Source organism: Triticum aestivum, chromosome 3B (genome assembly GCF_018294505.1).
Source record: "Triticum aestivum cultivar Chinese Spring chromosome 3B, IWGSC CS RefSeq v2.1, whole genome shotgun sequence".
Lineage (NCBI taxonomy): Eukaryota > Viridiplantae > Streptophyta > Magnoliopsida > Poales > Poaceae > Triticum > Triticum aestivum.
Window position 1 is genome coordinate 159,395,034 of NC_057801.1, and position 18,619 is coordinate 159,413,652.

Sequence of the window (18,619 nt, forward strand, 5' to 3'; positions counted from 1 at the left end):
TAAGACCACCTAGCATGTTAAAACCAATTCTGATGCGACCGTAATGAGTAGTAAGGGCTACGACGCAGTCGCAACAGTGTGCCGAGATCAATCAAGAGCTTTTCTGGGAGTGTCTTCGATTATCTTCAAAAATATTATTGATCCGATTACTCTTGAAGCAATGGGCGTGAGGGAAGTTTTGTCTTTAGCTGATGATTTATACGAGCAAAGAATACATGTTGCCTCGGTCTGCAAAACTATCGTGGAGGGCAAAGAATGGAACTTTGTCACCATATGGTGCCATAGTACGTAAAATAATAGATGGCCGCGAAGTTTGTTACTTGTAATTTTGCCCACGAGTATAGGAGTTTGAATTCGAGGTTCACAATCTCGCCAAACACTTTTTAATGTTAGGTTGGTCGTTATATGTGGTTAGGCCAGCCAAAAGAGTTTCGTTTCTTTACTGTAAACATTACATCGAGGTGAATAAAGCTTAGCAAGTTTGTCTAAAAAAAACTTTCACGATGTATTCAGTCTCAAAATAAAATAAAATTGCACGATGTATTCACACATTGCGCCAGATGGTTTTCCCGTCGGAAAAAAAAATGGAAAACGAAAAGTACTCAGAAGTCAGAAGAGCCTGAGCCGTTCACCACGAATGCACGAGCCTGAGGCGCCGGCCACCCTTCACCGGTTCACCCGCCCCTCCGCCTCCCGTCGCGGCGTCGCGCCTCCCTCCCCACCCGGCGCGCCTACCTGCAGGCGGCGCCATCCGCGCCATGTCGTGTCGGAGGAGTCGGAGGGGTGGTCTTCGTGATTCCCCTCTGGGTTTTGTGCGGCGCCGCCGCCGACGGCGGCTGCGGTGCGCGCCCGCACCGGCTTCGAGTCTAGACGAGAGACAGAGAGGTCACCATGCGCACTGTTGCCGTCGACTGCGCTGCTGCTTTGCTTCGTCTTATTGCTGATGCTTGCTTGCTTTAGGGGATGATGCTTTTTGTACCTGCTGCTTGTGTGTTACTCCTGCATGATTTAGTTTCTTGGTGTGAGAAAAAAATGCATATCTCTTAGCTGCTGCATGATTTAGTTTGGCAATAAGAGTTATTGCCAAATTGAAATTGGGAAGCGCCTAGAAGTAGAAGAGAAGCAACATAAGAAGAGCTACAGCTAGGGGGAAGGAACTCGGGAGAGGTCTTCGCTGCTCGAGAAGTCGGGTTCAGCATTTATTTATTTTTCCTTTATTGCTTCGAGTGATGAAATGACATGATTTTTTCCCCTTGGTGTTTAGTTGGTCATTTGGCTTAAATCTTCCAAGTATAAATGTGTTCTTTTACCAAGGTGACGAAGTAGAAAGTTGTATTTTAGCAAAGACAATGTAAGGTTTTATATGATAAAGTGACGAAGTACAAGGTGGCGTTTTATCAAATTCCCCAAGAAAGTATATTTATACCAGTCTTGCAAACAATAGCTTCCAGAAATTTGCTGCACACAATAAATCTCTGTTTATTTTATGTGAGAAACCCAAGTTCATCGTGGCTCTGGCCAGGTTCCTGAATAATCTAAAGCATGACTCTGTGATTGGTTGTGTGCATCCTAGTTAGCAGAGGCCGGGTGTTACTCACCATGCTTTGTATCCGCTTGATGCTACATTCTAAGATAATAAATACACCCTTTATTGAAAAAATGACATGGTTAACTGCCGAGCAGGCATTGGAGTGCCTTTTTGGTTAGAGTTGAGTCAATATGTTTAATCTGTTTGCAGTATTTTTGTTGTTTTGACATCTCAAGGGACAAGCGGGATTTCTCACGCATTAGGCATAGTGTACAACTGTACATCAGCTTATCTTGGTGGATAAACACTAGAGCACTACAAATGATTTCTCTGTGCATCATTTCGATTTTTAAGCATTCTGAACTTTGAAGTACTCCACAACTTATCTCCATTCTCATTAAGTACGAGTTATCTCCATTATGCATGTACTCGTAAACAAGGAGCCTGAGAATCGATCTGATAGACTGAACCTTTGTTAAGATTGTTAAAATTTCCTTGACCAGCTCAATGCAAATGTTTCGCTACAACCCTTGTTGTTTAAGCCACCCTCAAAAACTGAACTCAACCTGCTGATTTCCATGCCACTCAAAAGACTGTAAGTCTGCAACGAGCCAACGACTCATGGTGAGAGACTGAAAAGTAAGCAATGTTGAGACACTCTATCTATGTTCTTGATTACCTCATTGTCCTGGTCGGCCGTATGGGTTTCGTTTTTTTTATAATCATCTTCATCACGTTTATATTTTCACTGTGACACACTTGAATCCTTGCAGGTGATGATCACTAGTTTGCTGAGGTCACTGCCATGTGCACAAATCGAACTGAAACCAAAACTGGCTGGGAGTGTGTGCTTGTATAGTTTTGCTGTAAACGTGTCCCTGGCGAACCTTTGTTTTCTATGAAAGTTGGGCCTTTGGCCTTTTCTCGAAAAAAGACTGTCCAGGGAGGGGAGAATAATGGCATCCTGACAGTTGCTATATACCAAGGTACCAATCTTCTTTCTACACATATGTTTGAGATGTAGATGGGAGAGAGAGGATGATGATGTTTGTGATGTTGGAAGGCAGGGGCAGCTCTGCAGCTCTCCTTCGGCAGAGAAGGTTGCATGTCAGTGCTCTTCCTACCTCTGCTTGTTGCTCTGCCGAGGGAGCACTACCCTGTCGTTCCCTTGACACAATGTCTGCGTACTCTGCACTTGTTTGCTTGTTCCTTAGCTCCTCCTTGCTTAGGCACCTGACTGTGCGCCAAATTTATAGCCGGCCAACAACTTGCACCGTCCTGTAAGCTTATTCTGGGATGTTGATGTCTCAGGATATGCCAGAGAAGAAACTGAAGAATGAGGAGTATTCTCCTGAATCTTCTTGTTTGGATTGGACCAGCAAGTATGTGCATGTCATCTCTGTATACCATCCTTCGATGGTCACATCTGTGGGCCGTCTTCTGCGCTAACCATAACGTATGCAAGATGGTTATTATTAGCCAGATATCTAACATGCCCAGTTGCCCACTGTCATTCTAAGCTATGTTCTTCTCTTGGTTTTTCCCATTTCACAATTAGTCAGTCATTATGTGTCATGTTATTTTCAATTAAGCATCTGCTACAAAAGTTTTGACCACATAGATTACATTTCTACTATCTCAAAACATGCTTGTTGCCTTAAATTCAGGGTATGGGCCTGCATCTCCTAACTTGGCTGAGGACTAAAATGGTTGATGCTTCTAATACATAATACAGAAAGCGGAGTAATATAACAGGTGCTTTTTATATGCAGTATCGAGAAACTCTGCCTAGAAGTAAGTAACCTACTTCTCACTTTTGTAAGCAAGTAGTTCTTTGCCTCTGGAAAATAAAATAGACCCACAAGTTACAGTGTGGCATATTTTTTTGGCGAAATTTATCAATTATCATGGCCTAATCATAGGTACAAACGTTTTATTCATGCCCTGCCATCAGTATGGAGATTTATTCTCCGATACAAACTAAATAGCTGTTTTCAACAAGACTGGCAAATATGGCTCCACATGGCAGAGTTACATGTTTACAAGTTCATCTGGGGGCTGAGAGAATTGATGCGGCAGGTACAGCTGAAGAAGTGGACCGGCATACTGGAACAGAGATCGCAGGGCTCAGGTCAAAGAAGTTGTAATCCAAATTGGCTTCCACATCCCTCTCTCCTTCAATGACCTTCACCACCAGTGACATGGCAGGCCTTCTGTTTTTGTCACTCTGCAAACACCACATTGCTAGCTTCATCACCTCAACCACTTCCTCCTTGTGTAAGTGCATGTCATCGCTGTTTCCATCGATCATGTCTTCCAGCTGGCCGTTCTCCGCCTTCCCCTGAAGCAAGGTAATGAGTTGTACGCTTCCTTCTGGTTGAGAGTAGTCCAGGTTCTTTCTTCCGCTGATGATCTCCATGACCACAACACCAAAGCTGTAGACATCAACCTTCTCAGTGATTTGAGATGTCAACCACTCAGGTGCCATATACCCAGGTGTTCCCCTCATTCTGGTCATTACTTGACTATCTTCCCTGTCTATCAGCTTGGACAGCCCAAAATCGGACACCTTTGCATTGAAGTTGTCATCTAAGAGGATGTTATGTGGTTTGATGTCCAGATGAGCAATCCTCTGCCTACAATCCTCATGAAGGTAAGAGAGGCCCTTGGCAATGTCAGTAACAATCTTGCGTCTTGTACACCAATCAAGGGGAGTACTGTTATGTTTGTAATGGATCCACTTTTCGAGCGACCCTCTTGGCATATACTCATAAACCAAGAGCCTATGTGATTTCTCTGCACAGAAGCCAACCAGCTTGACCAAATTGATGTGCTGAATGCAACCAATTATCTGGACTTCTGCCAAGAATTCCTTCTTTCCCTGACCAGCTCTGTCCAACTGTTTTATGGCAACAGTCTCTTCGCCTAACTGCCCCTTGAAAACTGAGCCAAATCCTCCTTCGCGGAGTTTGTCGCTGAATTTGTTGGTTGTTACTTTCAGCTTCTCAAAGGTGAATCTCGAGGGCATTCCAGGTATGTTGGTGAATTCCTCATCTTTTTCTTGATATCGCCTTCTTATGATCCACAAGGCAAAGATAAGCAGGATTAGTAAAGCAATTGATCCTGCAAGCAGGGGACCTAAAAGCACCCTTCGCTTTGCTGTCTGAGGTGGATGTGTCATCTGGATTTTCAGATATGCTGAATTATTCCCGACTGAATAACCTGCCTGTAGTGTAAGGACTTGTTTTACAAGGAACAACCACCAGCATTTGGACCGTAGGAGCGAAACATGGCAGCTTTGCATGAGCAAGTCCTCAAGCAAGAGAGCTTACATGTCTCCTCATCACTCTCTTGTGCTTCTATGGAGTTGTTCTGATAGAAGTAAGACAAATCAGGAAAAGCTACGAGTCTGTGATCTTGCATAGATTGGCAGGAAATTGGGGTTTCCAGTACACAACCAAGATTGGGTGACTGGTTGATGATCTGCTTAAAATATGTCGCGTTATTTGAAGTTGGCAGGAGCACTGGCCTCCCGAGCAGATGCCATACTCCCCACATGCAGTTGGGTAATCACAGTCTTCCTGTTGTAAGACATCGCGTGGTACCAACATCATCTCTAGGTCTCCGTCTACCCAGTCGTATAACCTGAGATGGCCGTCAGACTCAAACCTGATGAACTGAAAAAGTGAAGCCCATAGAGGATGCAAGTTTAACAATATCTGTGGCCTGGAGGCTGCGTCAAAGACGGTGAGACTACTGTTCACAAGGGTGATGTATGAGTTGTTTCCAATAGATGCCGGAAGTGCATAGTATTCCTGAGGTTGGGCAGATCCAACATAAGCAGATAGACCACCAGAAAGAACAGTGAAGTAAAATCTGTCTCTGGCACTCCGGTAGGTGAAGGAGGAGTTAGACCTCAGGGTCATTCCCTCCAACAGTGGCTGCATGGGAAGCAAAGTATCTGTCGGGTGATCGAATGACTGCCAGACTGACCTGTTACTTTGATCGAAGAGCACCAGATTGCCGAGGTCATTGATGGTCATCCCAGCAACAGACTGGCCTGATGTGTTGGTGGACCAAACGAGGCTGTTATCGGCATCCCGAAGAACCAAATCACCACCGGAGGTGAAGTTGAGGGTGGCATTCAGCTGGACCTGGTGGTCGTGGTTTGCAGACCAGACAACTGCCATTGGTTCCCTAAGCAGCCTCCTATCTGACTGGTTTACAAGAGCAGCTACATAGACTCCAAAAACGTTCTTAACGCTGTAGTAATCACTGTAGAAGCCAGCAGCAAAAACAAGACTGTGATTGCTGGGGACAGGGCGTGCGATTAAAGGATCAACACTGTAAAATCTGCCTACTTCTTGATAGCTTGTAGTGGTCCAGACGGTGGACAAATCTGCAGAGGGACCAGGAGGGTAGCCCCGAATAGAATCACAGCGGCCTTGGATGGTTAGACCTGCGAGGACGACGAGGACGAACACGAGGGGGCTTACAAGAGCCATGGATGCAGGCTTGCAGCAGAGAGTATCGGAAGAGAGTAAGGCGCAAAATATCACACTTGGAGTGGCTGTTCTATTTGTGTGGTTTCTTCTGTAGCAAATATACAAGAGGAGGCATATAGATGGGCATTTGCACTGGCTCTTCTTATCAGACTGGGTGAGTATACAAGGACCAGACTGAATCCATGGAGCCATGGTCTCTAGCCTCTAGGTCTTTATGATAGCAATGTGTGTGTGTGTGTGTGCTTTCCGTTCGCTGCACATATGCAGCACCATTGATTTGCTGACCTGTTGATGGGAGGTCTGTATTCATTACGTGATAACTTGTGCGCTTTCTTTCTCCAAATGGTCCAAATCATGTCTTCAATTGAGACTTGAATTGGTCAAATTTGCCTAAACTACACGGCACCAGGAAAACGAGACAGTAACCAATCATATCACATTTGTATTTTTCTCTTGGATACGAAATTACCAATCTATTTCGCCATGTGTCTGTTTGTGATGTAGAGGGGAAGAGAAGAATATTATGATTCTCTTCAGCTTGTGGTGCTGAATGGTCACGGGGCAACATTCCCTTTCCAGAGCAGAGCAGGTTGCAGAACAGCACATCAGATCGGTTCATGTGATGAACGGTAAATTCGAAAACAATATCCAAAATAATCTGATTTACTTTTTTGGCACACAAAAGATGTTCTAGTTTTCTAGCCACGTGCAAATTTTGTGGCGATAAGACATTGGGGGAGCTCTGGACTGAAAAAATATCAGTGCTCAACAAAATCGAAGCTCTGAAAAAGGTTTGAAATTTCCTTGAGAAACCTTCTCTTTTCAGTATCTCCTAAACCCCTGACAGTTAAGGAAATGCCAACCATCCAAGTCGCATCTTTAGAATTTTATATCCAACTTTGGCTTCACACTGAATCATTCAGCAGAAGCATGTTTGCTTCTAAGTCGGATGTAAAGACAAAGAAAAAAGCTAAAGGCACTATATCATCTCTAAGCTCCTCATTATCTTCCTCTAGATCACAGTCAGAAACCAAATATTTTACAGTCTTTGGATCAAGACACTTTAGTTTTGATTCAGCCCTAAGTGCTCTATGTTCATCCCTTTTCTTATTAGCAAGAAATAAGCTACTACTTCCTCTGTTCCTAAATATATGACGTTTTGAACTGCCAAAACGTCATATATTTAGGAACGGAGGAAGTACTCCCTCCGTCCCATAATATAAGAACGTTTTTTACCACTAGTGTAGTGTAAAAAACGTTCTTATATTATGGGACGGAGGGAGTACTTGTTAGTCTTTGGATTAAACTGCTTTTGATACAGACCTAGTGGTTAGATTGTTCATAGTCCGAGTCCTTAATCTTCTTCCTAGCGTGTATCAAGACATGGCAGGCTGAGTGCTATATATTTTGTTGTATCTTTCCCCCTTCTTAAATGAAAAAGCAGAACACCTGCTATTGCCCGTCAAAAAAGAAAGAAACTACTTCAGCCAGTTCAAGATCTTTAATAGTAGAAACAGAATTATCTACTTCCTTAGGCCTTACAGAATTATCTACTTCCTTAGGCCTTGTATAAAATGCAAAGTGCTTAAGGAAGGTGCTTAGAAAAATAAATCAATTTTTATTTAATCATCGGTACTTATTTGTAGAAGGTAGACATTTAATTAGGCACCCCTCTTCGGAAATAAGCATCCATGCTTAAGAAAACTCCGGTTTATTTTACTAAGCACCTTCCTAAGCACCTTGTATTGTATGGGGCCTCAGGGGTTCTGCCTAAAAATGCTAATAATAATAAATAAACTCCTACCCATCTAATGATATGGGAAATAAAGCTAGGGACAGTTTTTTAGGTATCAGAGAAAGGATCTTCACATGGTTCATGTCCAGGTTTCCCTTCTTAGCCATTTCAGTAGCCTTGTCCATAATCTGGTCCTACTCATTGTGTTTGTTTCTTCACTTATTCTTCTAGTAACTTATCCATAGCTGCCTAGCTGCTTTTTGAATCCTTGCCTCAGCTTCCAAGAGCTTCTGTTTTTTGATACCAGTCTCCCAGATCTAGAGTTTCTACCCCCTCCCTTGCGCAGATATGGAGGATATTTGGGCTTGGCATCTAAAAAAGAACGGACAGTCCAATCGGCATATGGGGCCTTGATCTTGCAACAATGACTAAACGCTCTTATATTTCTTTATGGAGGGAGTAACATCGGGCACGGAGGAGAGACTAGGAAGCACTCGAGAAAATTATCGGGTCTAGCTTGATGTTCCTCCCAAGGTGAGAAACTTTTGGTGTCGACGGTTTCGTTCCATGTCGGGCAGTACCGAGAGATCACCACAATGAAAGAGTTTCTGGGAAAGGTGTGTCTAGGTCTCGGTCGACTGAGACTTAACCAAGTCTCGATCAAGTGATATAGTAGTATATAAGAAAAAAAAGAAAAAAACCTGAAAATATAATTTGTGTATGAATCTTCACGTAAGATCAAAGGAATATAACATCAACTGAGACATGTCTCACTGGACTGAGACTTGGCAAAACTGTTCTGGAACTGTGAAGGTTGTGGGCTGGTGCCTGGAGGAATCTGTTTATCATGCCTTCATCATGAATATGGTGAATCCTAACGCTTTGCGCGCACAACGCGAATCCGTGCTTATTCATGTGGATGTGTGCCCCTTGCATGTGCATGTTTCTTTTCTCTCTCTCTCTCACTACACACGCTGCACATACTGACACATGCATGCCTACTTTATCTTCCCTCTCCCTTCTAATTAAATCACCTTTTATTTTGCTTTGACAATTTAGATGGTTCATATCTTTCAAACCAAAATTGTGTTTTTAAAACTTTTTACATATTTGAACTCGTGGTGCCAAGCCCTTTCGAACAAGATCAGGTTTGGATACATTTGAAACACATTTTTGTTTGAAACAGTGAAGAACTTTCTAGATTGTAGGTCTGCAGTTTGTTAGAAATATTAAAAAACTTTGCTAGAAATTTTATCTAGAGCCGAAGAACTTTGTTAACACGGTGTCTGAACTTTGCCATAAAAAATAGAAGAACTTTATATACACAGTGTGATTGTTAGTTCGTGGTGTGTGAAAAAAAGGAATCCCCTGAATTAATCTGAATGTGAGATCTTAATTAGCATCCACGTAGGTTAGGCGCCCAACTAAAAAGTATTGCAGTCTAGTATTGCCACCTTAACGTGATGAATGCAGCGACTTGTGACAGCAAAATTTCGTGTTTTGACCCTTCTCGTATACAAATTCAGGATCTGACCCCGGTTCAAATTTTTTCTGGCATTTGACCCTTTTTCTTACCGTCAGGGTGGCTGGCGGTAGGGTTAGACAGCCTACCGCCAGAGTCCCTAGTGGTAGGATACTAATCCACGGTAGCACGTGGAGACGGCTGCCGTCCCCCTCCGTCGCACCCTACCGCCAGGGTCCCTGGCGGTAGGCTGTATAACCCTACCGCCAGCACCCCTGGCGGTAGGGTGCGAGCAGTTATTTCTCCCGACCCCCCGCCCCTGCCTTTTCTTCCCACCCACTCCCCTGTTGGCAGTTCCTCTTCCTCCCCCTCGCCCCTCTCTCCCTCTCTCATCTCCTCCACTCTCCCCCTCGGATCTTCACCGTTTCTTCACCATTTTTGCGGATCGAGATGGCCCCGAAGAGAGAAACGTAAGCTCCTACAATCCCTTCAAGTAGTTTTTGCAAACTTGCTTCCGATTCGACGCATTATTTGCTTGAAATCCCTCATCTTTTTGAATTTTGATTGGAATTTGTTTCACCTAGGATTGTTTTAGCTTGATTGTAGTTCTAGTTCTTAGTTCTTTAGTAACTAGTGGTATTGAATATGAACTCTAATCAATAGTTCATATGTTAGTGTGAAGATGAACCCTAGTTCATAATTTTTGTTGTTGAAAAAAGTATGATGTAATGGATGTGGGAGGACTTGCTTTGTCTTATGATGCATGTTGATATGATGATATGAAGATGTTGTTTGGAGAAAATACATTCAAGATGAATTCTATTTAAAAATATTTGTTAAAAAACTAATGATATGATGCATGTTGGAGGATTTTATTTTGATATGATGCATGTTGATATGATGTGATCCATCATGTGTAGTACATGTTGTTGGAGGATTATGCTTAAGATGAACCCTAGTTCATTTAACCAAGAAATTTTATTTTTTGTTTATGTATGCTTATGATGCTTTTGTTTATGAAATTTTATTAAGGCAGGCACCTCTTGAGGACAACGTCGGCCCACGGTACCCCATGGTTGACTACACATTCGACAAGGGTCATCGTGCCCGTTTCATAAAGAACGGAGTGGTAAGCAATATGGAGGAAATATTGATCAAAGTTTTCGGATTGATGAAAACAAGTTTGTAACTCTTGCCGTCCACTTTTTGACAGATGCTCCCGCCACTGCGCATGAGGGGTCACGGGGTTGCCGCGAATATGGACTACGATGAGCGCTACGCGCCGTACTTCAAGAGAGCTCGACTATTGGGTTTCATGTTGCAGTTCAAGCCTCAGGAACCGACGCTTGTCCATGCAGCTCTGACAGCTTTGATTGACCGGTGACGATCGGAGACCCATTCTTTCCATCTCCCATGCGGGGAGATGACGGTGACCCTGGAGGATTGGGCGATGATTACTGCCATGCCGATCAATGGTCAAGCACTGACCGGACGAGTGGAGAGGACCAACTGGCAGCAGAGGGTTACCACCCTCATCGGTGACTGCCCCAATGCTAAGGTGATGTAGGGTGGAACCCTATGTGGATGATGTTTCACGTTTGGAGTGGATCCTACGGGGAGACAAGAAGAACGAGCGGAAGAACACGAGGAAATCACGGGGAGGAACGAGGGAAAACACTCAACCAACTAGGAATCGGTCACACAAGTGCTAGATCAAAGAGCACAAAGAGATACACGAGATCCAAAGTCAACAAAGGTAGGGATACAAAGGTAACCGATCTTCTCCGTGAGGAGGTCTTGAATCCACAAGGGGATCTTCCCACGAGGGGGGTCTTGAATCCGATAGGATCTTCTCCGAAGAGGCCGCGGTCTCTCACGAGGAGGAGATCCGATGGATGAGCGAAGCTCTATCTCACATATGAGCTAAATCAACGCTACTCTAACTAGGAGGAGGTGGAGTATATATAGTCTAGAGCCACGAAGGGGTAAGTGAGGGCGAAGGGGTACATGGGCTCGGCCCAATACACTGTGCACAGACAGGGCGGTAGTACCGGTCCTTCGGGCGGTAGTACCGCTTGAGGCGCGCAAGCGGTAGTACCGCTATGATGGGCGGTAGTACCGCTCTGGCGCCGATCGATCTCCGAAGTTTGTCGGGTTGAGCGGTAGTAGGGCGGATGCCGGACGGTAGTGCCGCTTGGGTGGCCTCAGCGGTAGTACCGCTTGGAGTGAGCGGTAGTACCGCTAGGGTGGCTTCAGCGGTAGTACCGCTTGGAGTGGGCGGTAGTACCGCTCGTTCTGGAGCGGCCAGGTTCTCTTCCTCCTTCTCTTCCATGCTTGGCCTTGGTCCTTGGATTCTCCATGGTCGTCTCGGTTGTACCTGAGTATATGCAAGATCCATGCATGAGGTAGTAGCCATGTCTCACATGTAGAAAGTGAAGGTTAGGAGAGGAGCGAGTTCACCTTGTGTCCAATGGTGTATATTCGAGGTCTCTTCATATGTCCTCTTGGGGCTTGAAGAGTAGTCGGAGTGTACATGGGGATGAACGTGGGATGCTCCGCATCATCTCCCCCCCCCCCTTGGGAAAGATCCGACCTCGGATCGTGATGCTCATCACCATGGACACGGTTGTCGTAGACGAACTTGTAGTTGGACGAAGTTGAAGACAAGGCGCAATCCAAGTAGTCCAAGGTGTCGTCGGAGTGATAAACATGCAAAAAGAGCAAACACAAGCAACACTCGGAAATACAATGGTTAGCGCACACAAAGTGTCCCTCATGTAAGAATGAGTCCGTGCGGCAAGATTGGTCATGACAAAGCGCATGAAGCTTATCAAGATGATCTAGAATGAGATGCAAAGCATTCATGGGAGGAAATGCAATCATCATGCACACAAATGTGTTGTAAATATGATCAATGCAACCACGGTGCAAAATGATGTCATAGTGAGACGGTTTATCAATAGCATGAATATGGCAATGGATGCTCAACATGTGTATGTTATCATGCAATTGATGGTGGACAATATGATCATTATGTATGAATATGCCATCAAGGAAGATCACAACAAATTTGCTAAGGAAATGCACAAGCTCATATATCATGGATGACATGGGAATACAAGATGCAACAAGGCAATCATAATGTGAGTCAATCCATGCATGAGGTGCAAACTTGTGGTAAGTATGACATGTCCATCGAGCATTACATGTGGGAGCACAATCAACAAATATGTAGGTGTGAGTGCAATGTGCCAAAGGAGTGTTGATGTACCAATGCTCGATGTCGTGGCATGAGTGGAAATCCGAAGGTACATCCAAGAAGTCCGAGCGCTCCTCAATGTAAAGGTCCATAGAGCCAATTTCCAATGTCTCTCCTCCGTTCGTGAGATGTATCATGTAGACAACAAGAAGGAAACAACAATGAAAGAATGACCCATCCAATATGCGTATTTGAGGATGGCTCAAAGAGAAGGAGTTCACCTTTATGAGGATGTCGAAAATGTTGGTTTCGCACATCGTGTATGCCTTCACATAACCAATATGTCTCATGACGGTAATGCCTTGTGAATCCTTCAAAATGAAAGAACATGACAAACACTCGGAAAAACAAATGAGGTTAGCGGACATGCAAAACCTATCATTCGAGTGGTAATATACCGAACAAGTGTATGCATCATGCTCATCATAAGAAGGTACAAGGGAGCATTTCATAGTGTGGAGGCATATGATGCAAGAACAACCAAATACAAGAGGCTCAAGGAAAGAAGTATGCATCACAAGTAAGGTGTTAAAGTCTCCGAAATCAATAAGCATAGTATGGTTGCACTCAATACAAGTGGATATGAAAGAGGCAACTAATGGACACAAGAGACAATGATCAAGATATATCATGTGAGAGGCATGAGCATATATGTCATCAACCCAAGAAAGCAAGTAATAGTGGAACATGGGTGATGCAACATAGCAAGCAATCATATCAATCAAGTCAAGCAAGCTAGTAGTGCAAAGATGCAACATACTAGGAGGAATCATGGCAAGCATGTCATTGGTGCAAATAATGGGCATGAATAATTCACATGTCATATCACAAGCATGAAAGCAAGATGTGAGGAAAATAGCATGAATGTATTGGCGAGAGACCATATGTAAATAGCAATGGGGCATCATGACTCTACCAACACAACAAGCATCAATAGCATGGGGCACATGATAAACATGGCAAAAGCAACAAGGATCTCCACCAAGCATGCAAATACACATAGGAGTATCATAATGGTGCATCATGGGTAAATGCAAGCAAGGGTCACAATTGCATGGCAAAGGCATAGAAACAAGTATAACATGCAAAGTGAACACGATAGTATGGGCATAAGGTGACAAGTGGTAAATGGCCCATAGCCGCGTGAGAGCCAAGTAGAAGAGATGCGCGTAGTCCTTGCGCGAAAGGAACGGTGGAAAGAATAGTCCACGAGATCCCAAAGCATTGTTGCCCTCAATAGCTCGTTTCGTCAACTCTTGGGATTGAGAGGTTGACGAGTATACATGAGTACCTACACAAAACAAAGACAAAGAGAAAATTGTGTGTGCATGGTATATGTACACATCATCCATCATGATGCGCACGTGCTTGTGTCAGTTAGCACAAAATATCCAATGCTCAAATAAATGAGATGCACGATATAGAAACATGTCATCCATCATGAGAGGTTTGTTATGATGTATGTCATAATGGAGACTCAAAGGATGTAATGCATCATGAGAAATATCTAGAGCATTATTATTCATGGAATGCATATGGTGTACACTATCATGGGAATCATTCAAAGTATGAAATGCATCAAGATCTCCTAATATGTATGAGGAAACTATGGGGGTCTCCTCATGAGCAAGAGTAGAAACATCACATGGAGAATATTGACAACATCCAAAACAAAGCATATTTGGTTCAATGTGATCATGGCATGACATAGTAGATGAATTGCGCAAATCATGTAAAGGAAGCATGGCAATATCATCACAAGAGAAGCAAAAGCCAATGACCATCATCTCGTCATCTATGCCATAAGTGCATATGGGATTGATTTTAATGGGGTATGCATAGTTACTATGTTGAGATTGTAATGATGCAATATGGGAGATCTCACTCATAGCATATGACAAGTTCAATGGATTGCCAAACATGATGTGACCAAAAGAATTTTCACATGATATCCTATGGAGCATAGCATCACAACTAGGCAACTCAACATGCTCATCATCATATTCATCATAAATAGGTAAGTCAAGGCATGAATAAGTCTCACTAGCATGAAGCATGGCAATAGGTGTGTCAACATCATGGGAGCAATCATTGGTAAGAGAGTCCACTAGTGGGACAAGAGAAGCACCATCACCTATGTTACCTTTTGAGCGTTGCTCATGTGTTGTAGGTGAGGTGTTGAAGATCGTCTCGTTGTCATCTTCATGTTGATGGAACCATGTGGGTGGTGCATCATCGTCCACCATGGCCATCGGTTTCTTCATTGGAGGGATGGACTCGTCGAGGATAGGCATGTCGTCATGTAGGAGACCTAGCACCAAAGAACAAAACACACTAGGAGTAGAGGTTAAGGCGTTAGAAATCATAGTGGCCTCACGTGCCGTGTCTACTACCTCACTCTTTAAGTGTTGTGGATCACTCACTCCCTCAAGGATGCTCTCACTCATATGGTTGGTGGAGTCACTCAAATGGCGCTCAACCTCACATAGGATGTGTGGCATGCTCTCATGTGTGGGGCTAGTGGTGGTCACACTCATCCTCTCATAGGAAATGCTCTCAGTGTCATGTATAGTGGAGTCACTCATGTCACTCATGGGGTGGTGGCTCTCCTCACATGACAAATGGGACATATCAATATATGTGGGTGTTGGAGAGATGTTGGTGCAAATGTCTCCATGCGCGGTCGAGTAGCTTGACTCGGAGGATGAGTCCAATATGGGCACCATCTTCATGTTGTTGAAGAGGTTCGCGCTTGTCGCCGTAGTCGAAGGGGATGGTCCTTGCTCGACCGTCTTGTCGCCGTCTTGGTGTTGGAGGTCCATATGATGTGGCACCTCATAGCTCGTCTCCATGACCGAAGGGAATTTCCCATGCTCGGCCATCTTCCTTGGGGGGCTTCCGAAGATGGAAGTGTCGCCCTCGCTTGTAGGTGGTTGCCTTGGACTTGATGAAGTCGTTGTAGGCGTACTCGTGGGAAGTAGGCAAAGATGATGTACGTCCAAAGGCAAAGATGCCTTGATAGCACTTGGCGAAGATGCCAAAGTGGTTGTTGTAGCTGTAACACCGTCTTGGTGGTGGTCGTCTCGCGGTCTTCTCTTGTGCTTATGAAGCTTGGACTTGGCGTGAAGTAGCGCTTGTTGGGACTTGTGCATTTGCGCTTGTGGAGCATCTTCATGATGATGACGTCGTTGTCGTGCTTGAGCTCCTTGGCGTTCGTCGTCGTCGTGCACATGATGCTTGGAGGTGACTTGCCCTTCATGACAATGTTGATCACGAATGTGATGGTCGTCGCCATGTAGATGTTGACTTGGACGACTTGCGCTTGCATCTTGTTTGTGCTCCGAAGATGATCGACTTGGTCGTCGCCGCCTTGAAGATGACGAAGGGGAAGTAGACTTGATCAAGGCTCTAATCTCCTCCATCCTTACATCTTGCTCCTCTTTATGTGCGGCAAGCTTCTTGTCGAAGTAGTCCCTTCTCCTCGCTTCAGAGTGATGAATGTCGATGGAGATGTTCTCGATGCGCTCTCGCAATCTTGATTGTGTGCCTTGCACTTGTCGTTGTAGATCGAAGATAGACGCTTTGGTGATGTAATTGTTCACGCCGTCGTTGTTGTCGAGGACCGAAGAGGAAATGCCTTGCCTATCCATCACAAGACTCGAGCAAATATGAGTGGGAGAAAGAGAAGAACTTATACCAATGTACCTTGACCGATGTTGACAATGAATCAAGTTCACTCAAATGCGGACAATGAAATAGCACTATTGGTACCAATCCTTGTCGGTTCTCACACCTACACAAGTAAAGCTTATGGAGGAGCTCGGTGAGGATAGTGGCACAAAAATTTAATGCAAAATGTTAGCAAGAGTGAATAATGTTGAAAGAGATTCACAAATTCGCAAGCGAAACAAGTAGACCAATAGCAAAGTGGCACACAGAAACACACACACGGATAGATAAATGGGGTCGTGCAACCAAGGAATGAGCACAAAATGTGGAATCCACGGAAAACGCTCGTGTTGCACAACTCAAGAGAGACGCTAGCACGATTGCTCAATAGGTGGATATGACACTTGTGCACAACCTATAAGATGCAAGATGGATAAACTTTCTATCCCAAGTATGCTATGTATGTATGGTTCCCGGTGTTTCTCTCAAGATGATCCAAGATGATTGTATATGACAATCTTATGTGCAATGTGGTATGATGCTATGGCACTTGCTTACAAGCTTCTTTGCTCTCTTTCTTTTGCTTAAAAGCTTTATTTCTTTTTTTTCTATGGCCACTTTTGCACAATGTACGAACCAAGATAGCAATTGTGTATATGCGGGAACAAACTTGTGACACAAGAGATGAAACCAATATATGCACCACGATGATATGGTATGTATGCTATGGGAAGTATGATCACTAATGTGCACAAGTTACGTTGCCGACAATACTCAAATGGCTAGTCTCAATAGGCAAGTAACGCAAAATGGGCTAGAGGTTATCAATGCGATGGCAAGGGTAATATACAATGGAGGGATATCACGATACCAAGATTATATGGAGGTTACCGTCCTTGGCGATGATGAGTGGCGGTGTTCTTGATGTAGATACCAAGATGATGGAGTCTCGTCCCTAAGTAGCCGAAACACCTTAGGAAACGGAAAAACCGCAAACTCAAAATCTCAAAGGCAAGTGTCAAATGGTGGTATCGGAAAGCGGTGGTGGTTTGCACTCGGCAATGTGGAAGTGGAATGATGGGCTATACATGTGTCCGAGTTGAAGTTGCCGTCCCTAAGTAGCCGAAACACCTTAGGAGACACAAGCCACAACTCAAACAAGCTCAAACAACAATTCCGTTAAGTTGCGACGGTGGAAGTGTATGGTGGGCACGGTTATGCGGAATTGGAGGTGGTGGTTGATGAAGAAGTAATCGTCCCTAAGTAGCTGAAACACCTTAGGAGACTCGAATCACTACTCAAGCAACCACTAATGCTATGGTGAACAAAATGGGTTAGGTTGCGGAAGTCGGTGGTGGTTATGCGGATGATATGGTGGTGGCCCTAGGCAAAGATGCCAATATTCATAAAATTTTATGGAGTCAAATGATGTTGGTGGTATTTTTGTGGGATGGGGGATGTCAATAGCTTCAAAACGAGCTAAAGAACGTCAAAATCGGAGTTTGGATGAATTAGTTATGTGCAAAACGGTGAAACTCGGAAAGCTGAAACTAGCCAGGGCGGTAGTACCGCTGGGGAGGGCGGTAGTACCGCTCGTGTCGGGATTTTTCGACAGTTTCGGCTGAAACGGGGCCTGGCGGTAGTACCGTTCGTGGGGCGGTAGTACCGCTTGAGGTTCTCAGCGGTAGTACCGCTTGGAGGGCGGTAGTACCGCTCGTGTCGGGATTTTCTCGATTGTTCGAATCGTTGCGCGATTTTGGGGCGGAAATGGGTGATTTGGGGGTCAAAATTTGATGGATTTTGTGGATGGAAAGAGGTGAAACTTGGGAGAATGCTAGATCGACTCGAAACCAAGCAAATCCACGGATCAAAATCAACAAAACATCATCAAACCAACAAATCACAAAAAAAATTGGGGCTATTTTTGGTGGGGATTTTCGGATTTAGGGAAGAACACAACAAAATCAGGCTAGAAAACACGGGTAGGGGCTCCAAAAACATGATCAACGTGGCTCATGATACCAAGATGATGTAGGGTGGAACCCTATGTGGATGATCTTTCACGTTTGGAGTGGATCCTACGGGGAGACAAGAAGAACGAGCGGAAGAACACGAGGAAATCACGGGGAGGAACGAGGGAAAACACTCAACCAACTAGGAATCGGTCACGCAAGTGCTAGATCAAAGAACACAAAGAGATACACGAGATCCAAAGTCAACAAAGATAGGGATACAAAGGTAACCGATCTTCTCCGTGAGGAGGTCTTGAATCCACAAGGGGATCTTCCCACGAGGGGGGTCTTGAATCCGATAGGATCTTCTCCGAAGAGGCCGCGGTCTCTCACGAGGAGGAGATCCGATGGATGAGCGAAGCTCTATCTCACATATGAGCTAAATCAACGCTACTCTAACTAGGAGGAGGTGGAGGAGTATATATAGTCTAGAGCCACGAAGGGGTAAG

The 18,619-nt window shown here is 44.4% G+C and overlaps 1 protein-coding gene across 1 annotated transcript; it reads right to left on the reverse strand.

Annotated features, from left to right (window-relative positions):
* Window positions 1-3,511: 3,511 nt before the first annotated feature.
* Window positions 3,512-5,539, reverse strand: LOC123069155 (G-type lectin S-receptor-like serine/threonine-protein kinase SD2-5). Its single transcript, XM_044491935.1, has one exon. The coding sequence runs from the start codon at window positions 4,830-4,832 to the stop codon at window positions 3,576-3,578; it is 1,257 nt and encodes a 418-aa protein (XP_044347870.1). The 5' UTR covers window positions 4,833-5,539; the 3' UTR covers window positions 3,512-3,575.
* Window positions 5,540-18,619: the final 13,080 nt, after the last annotated feature.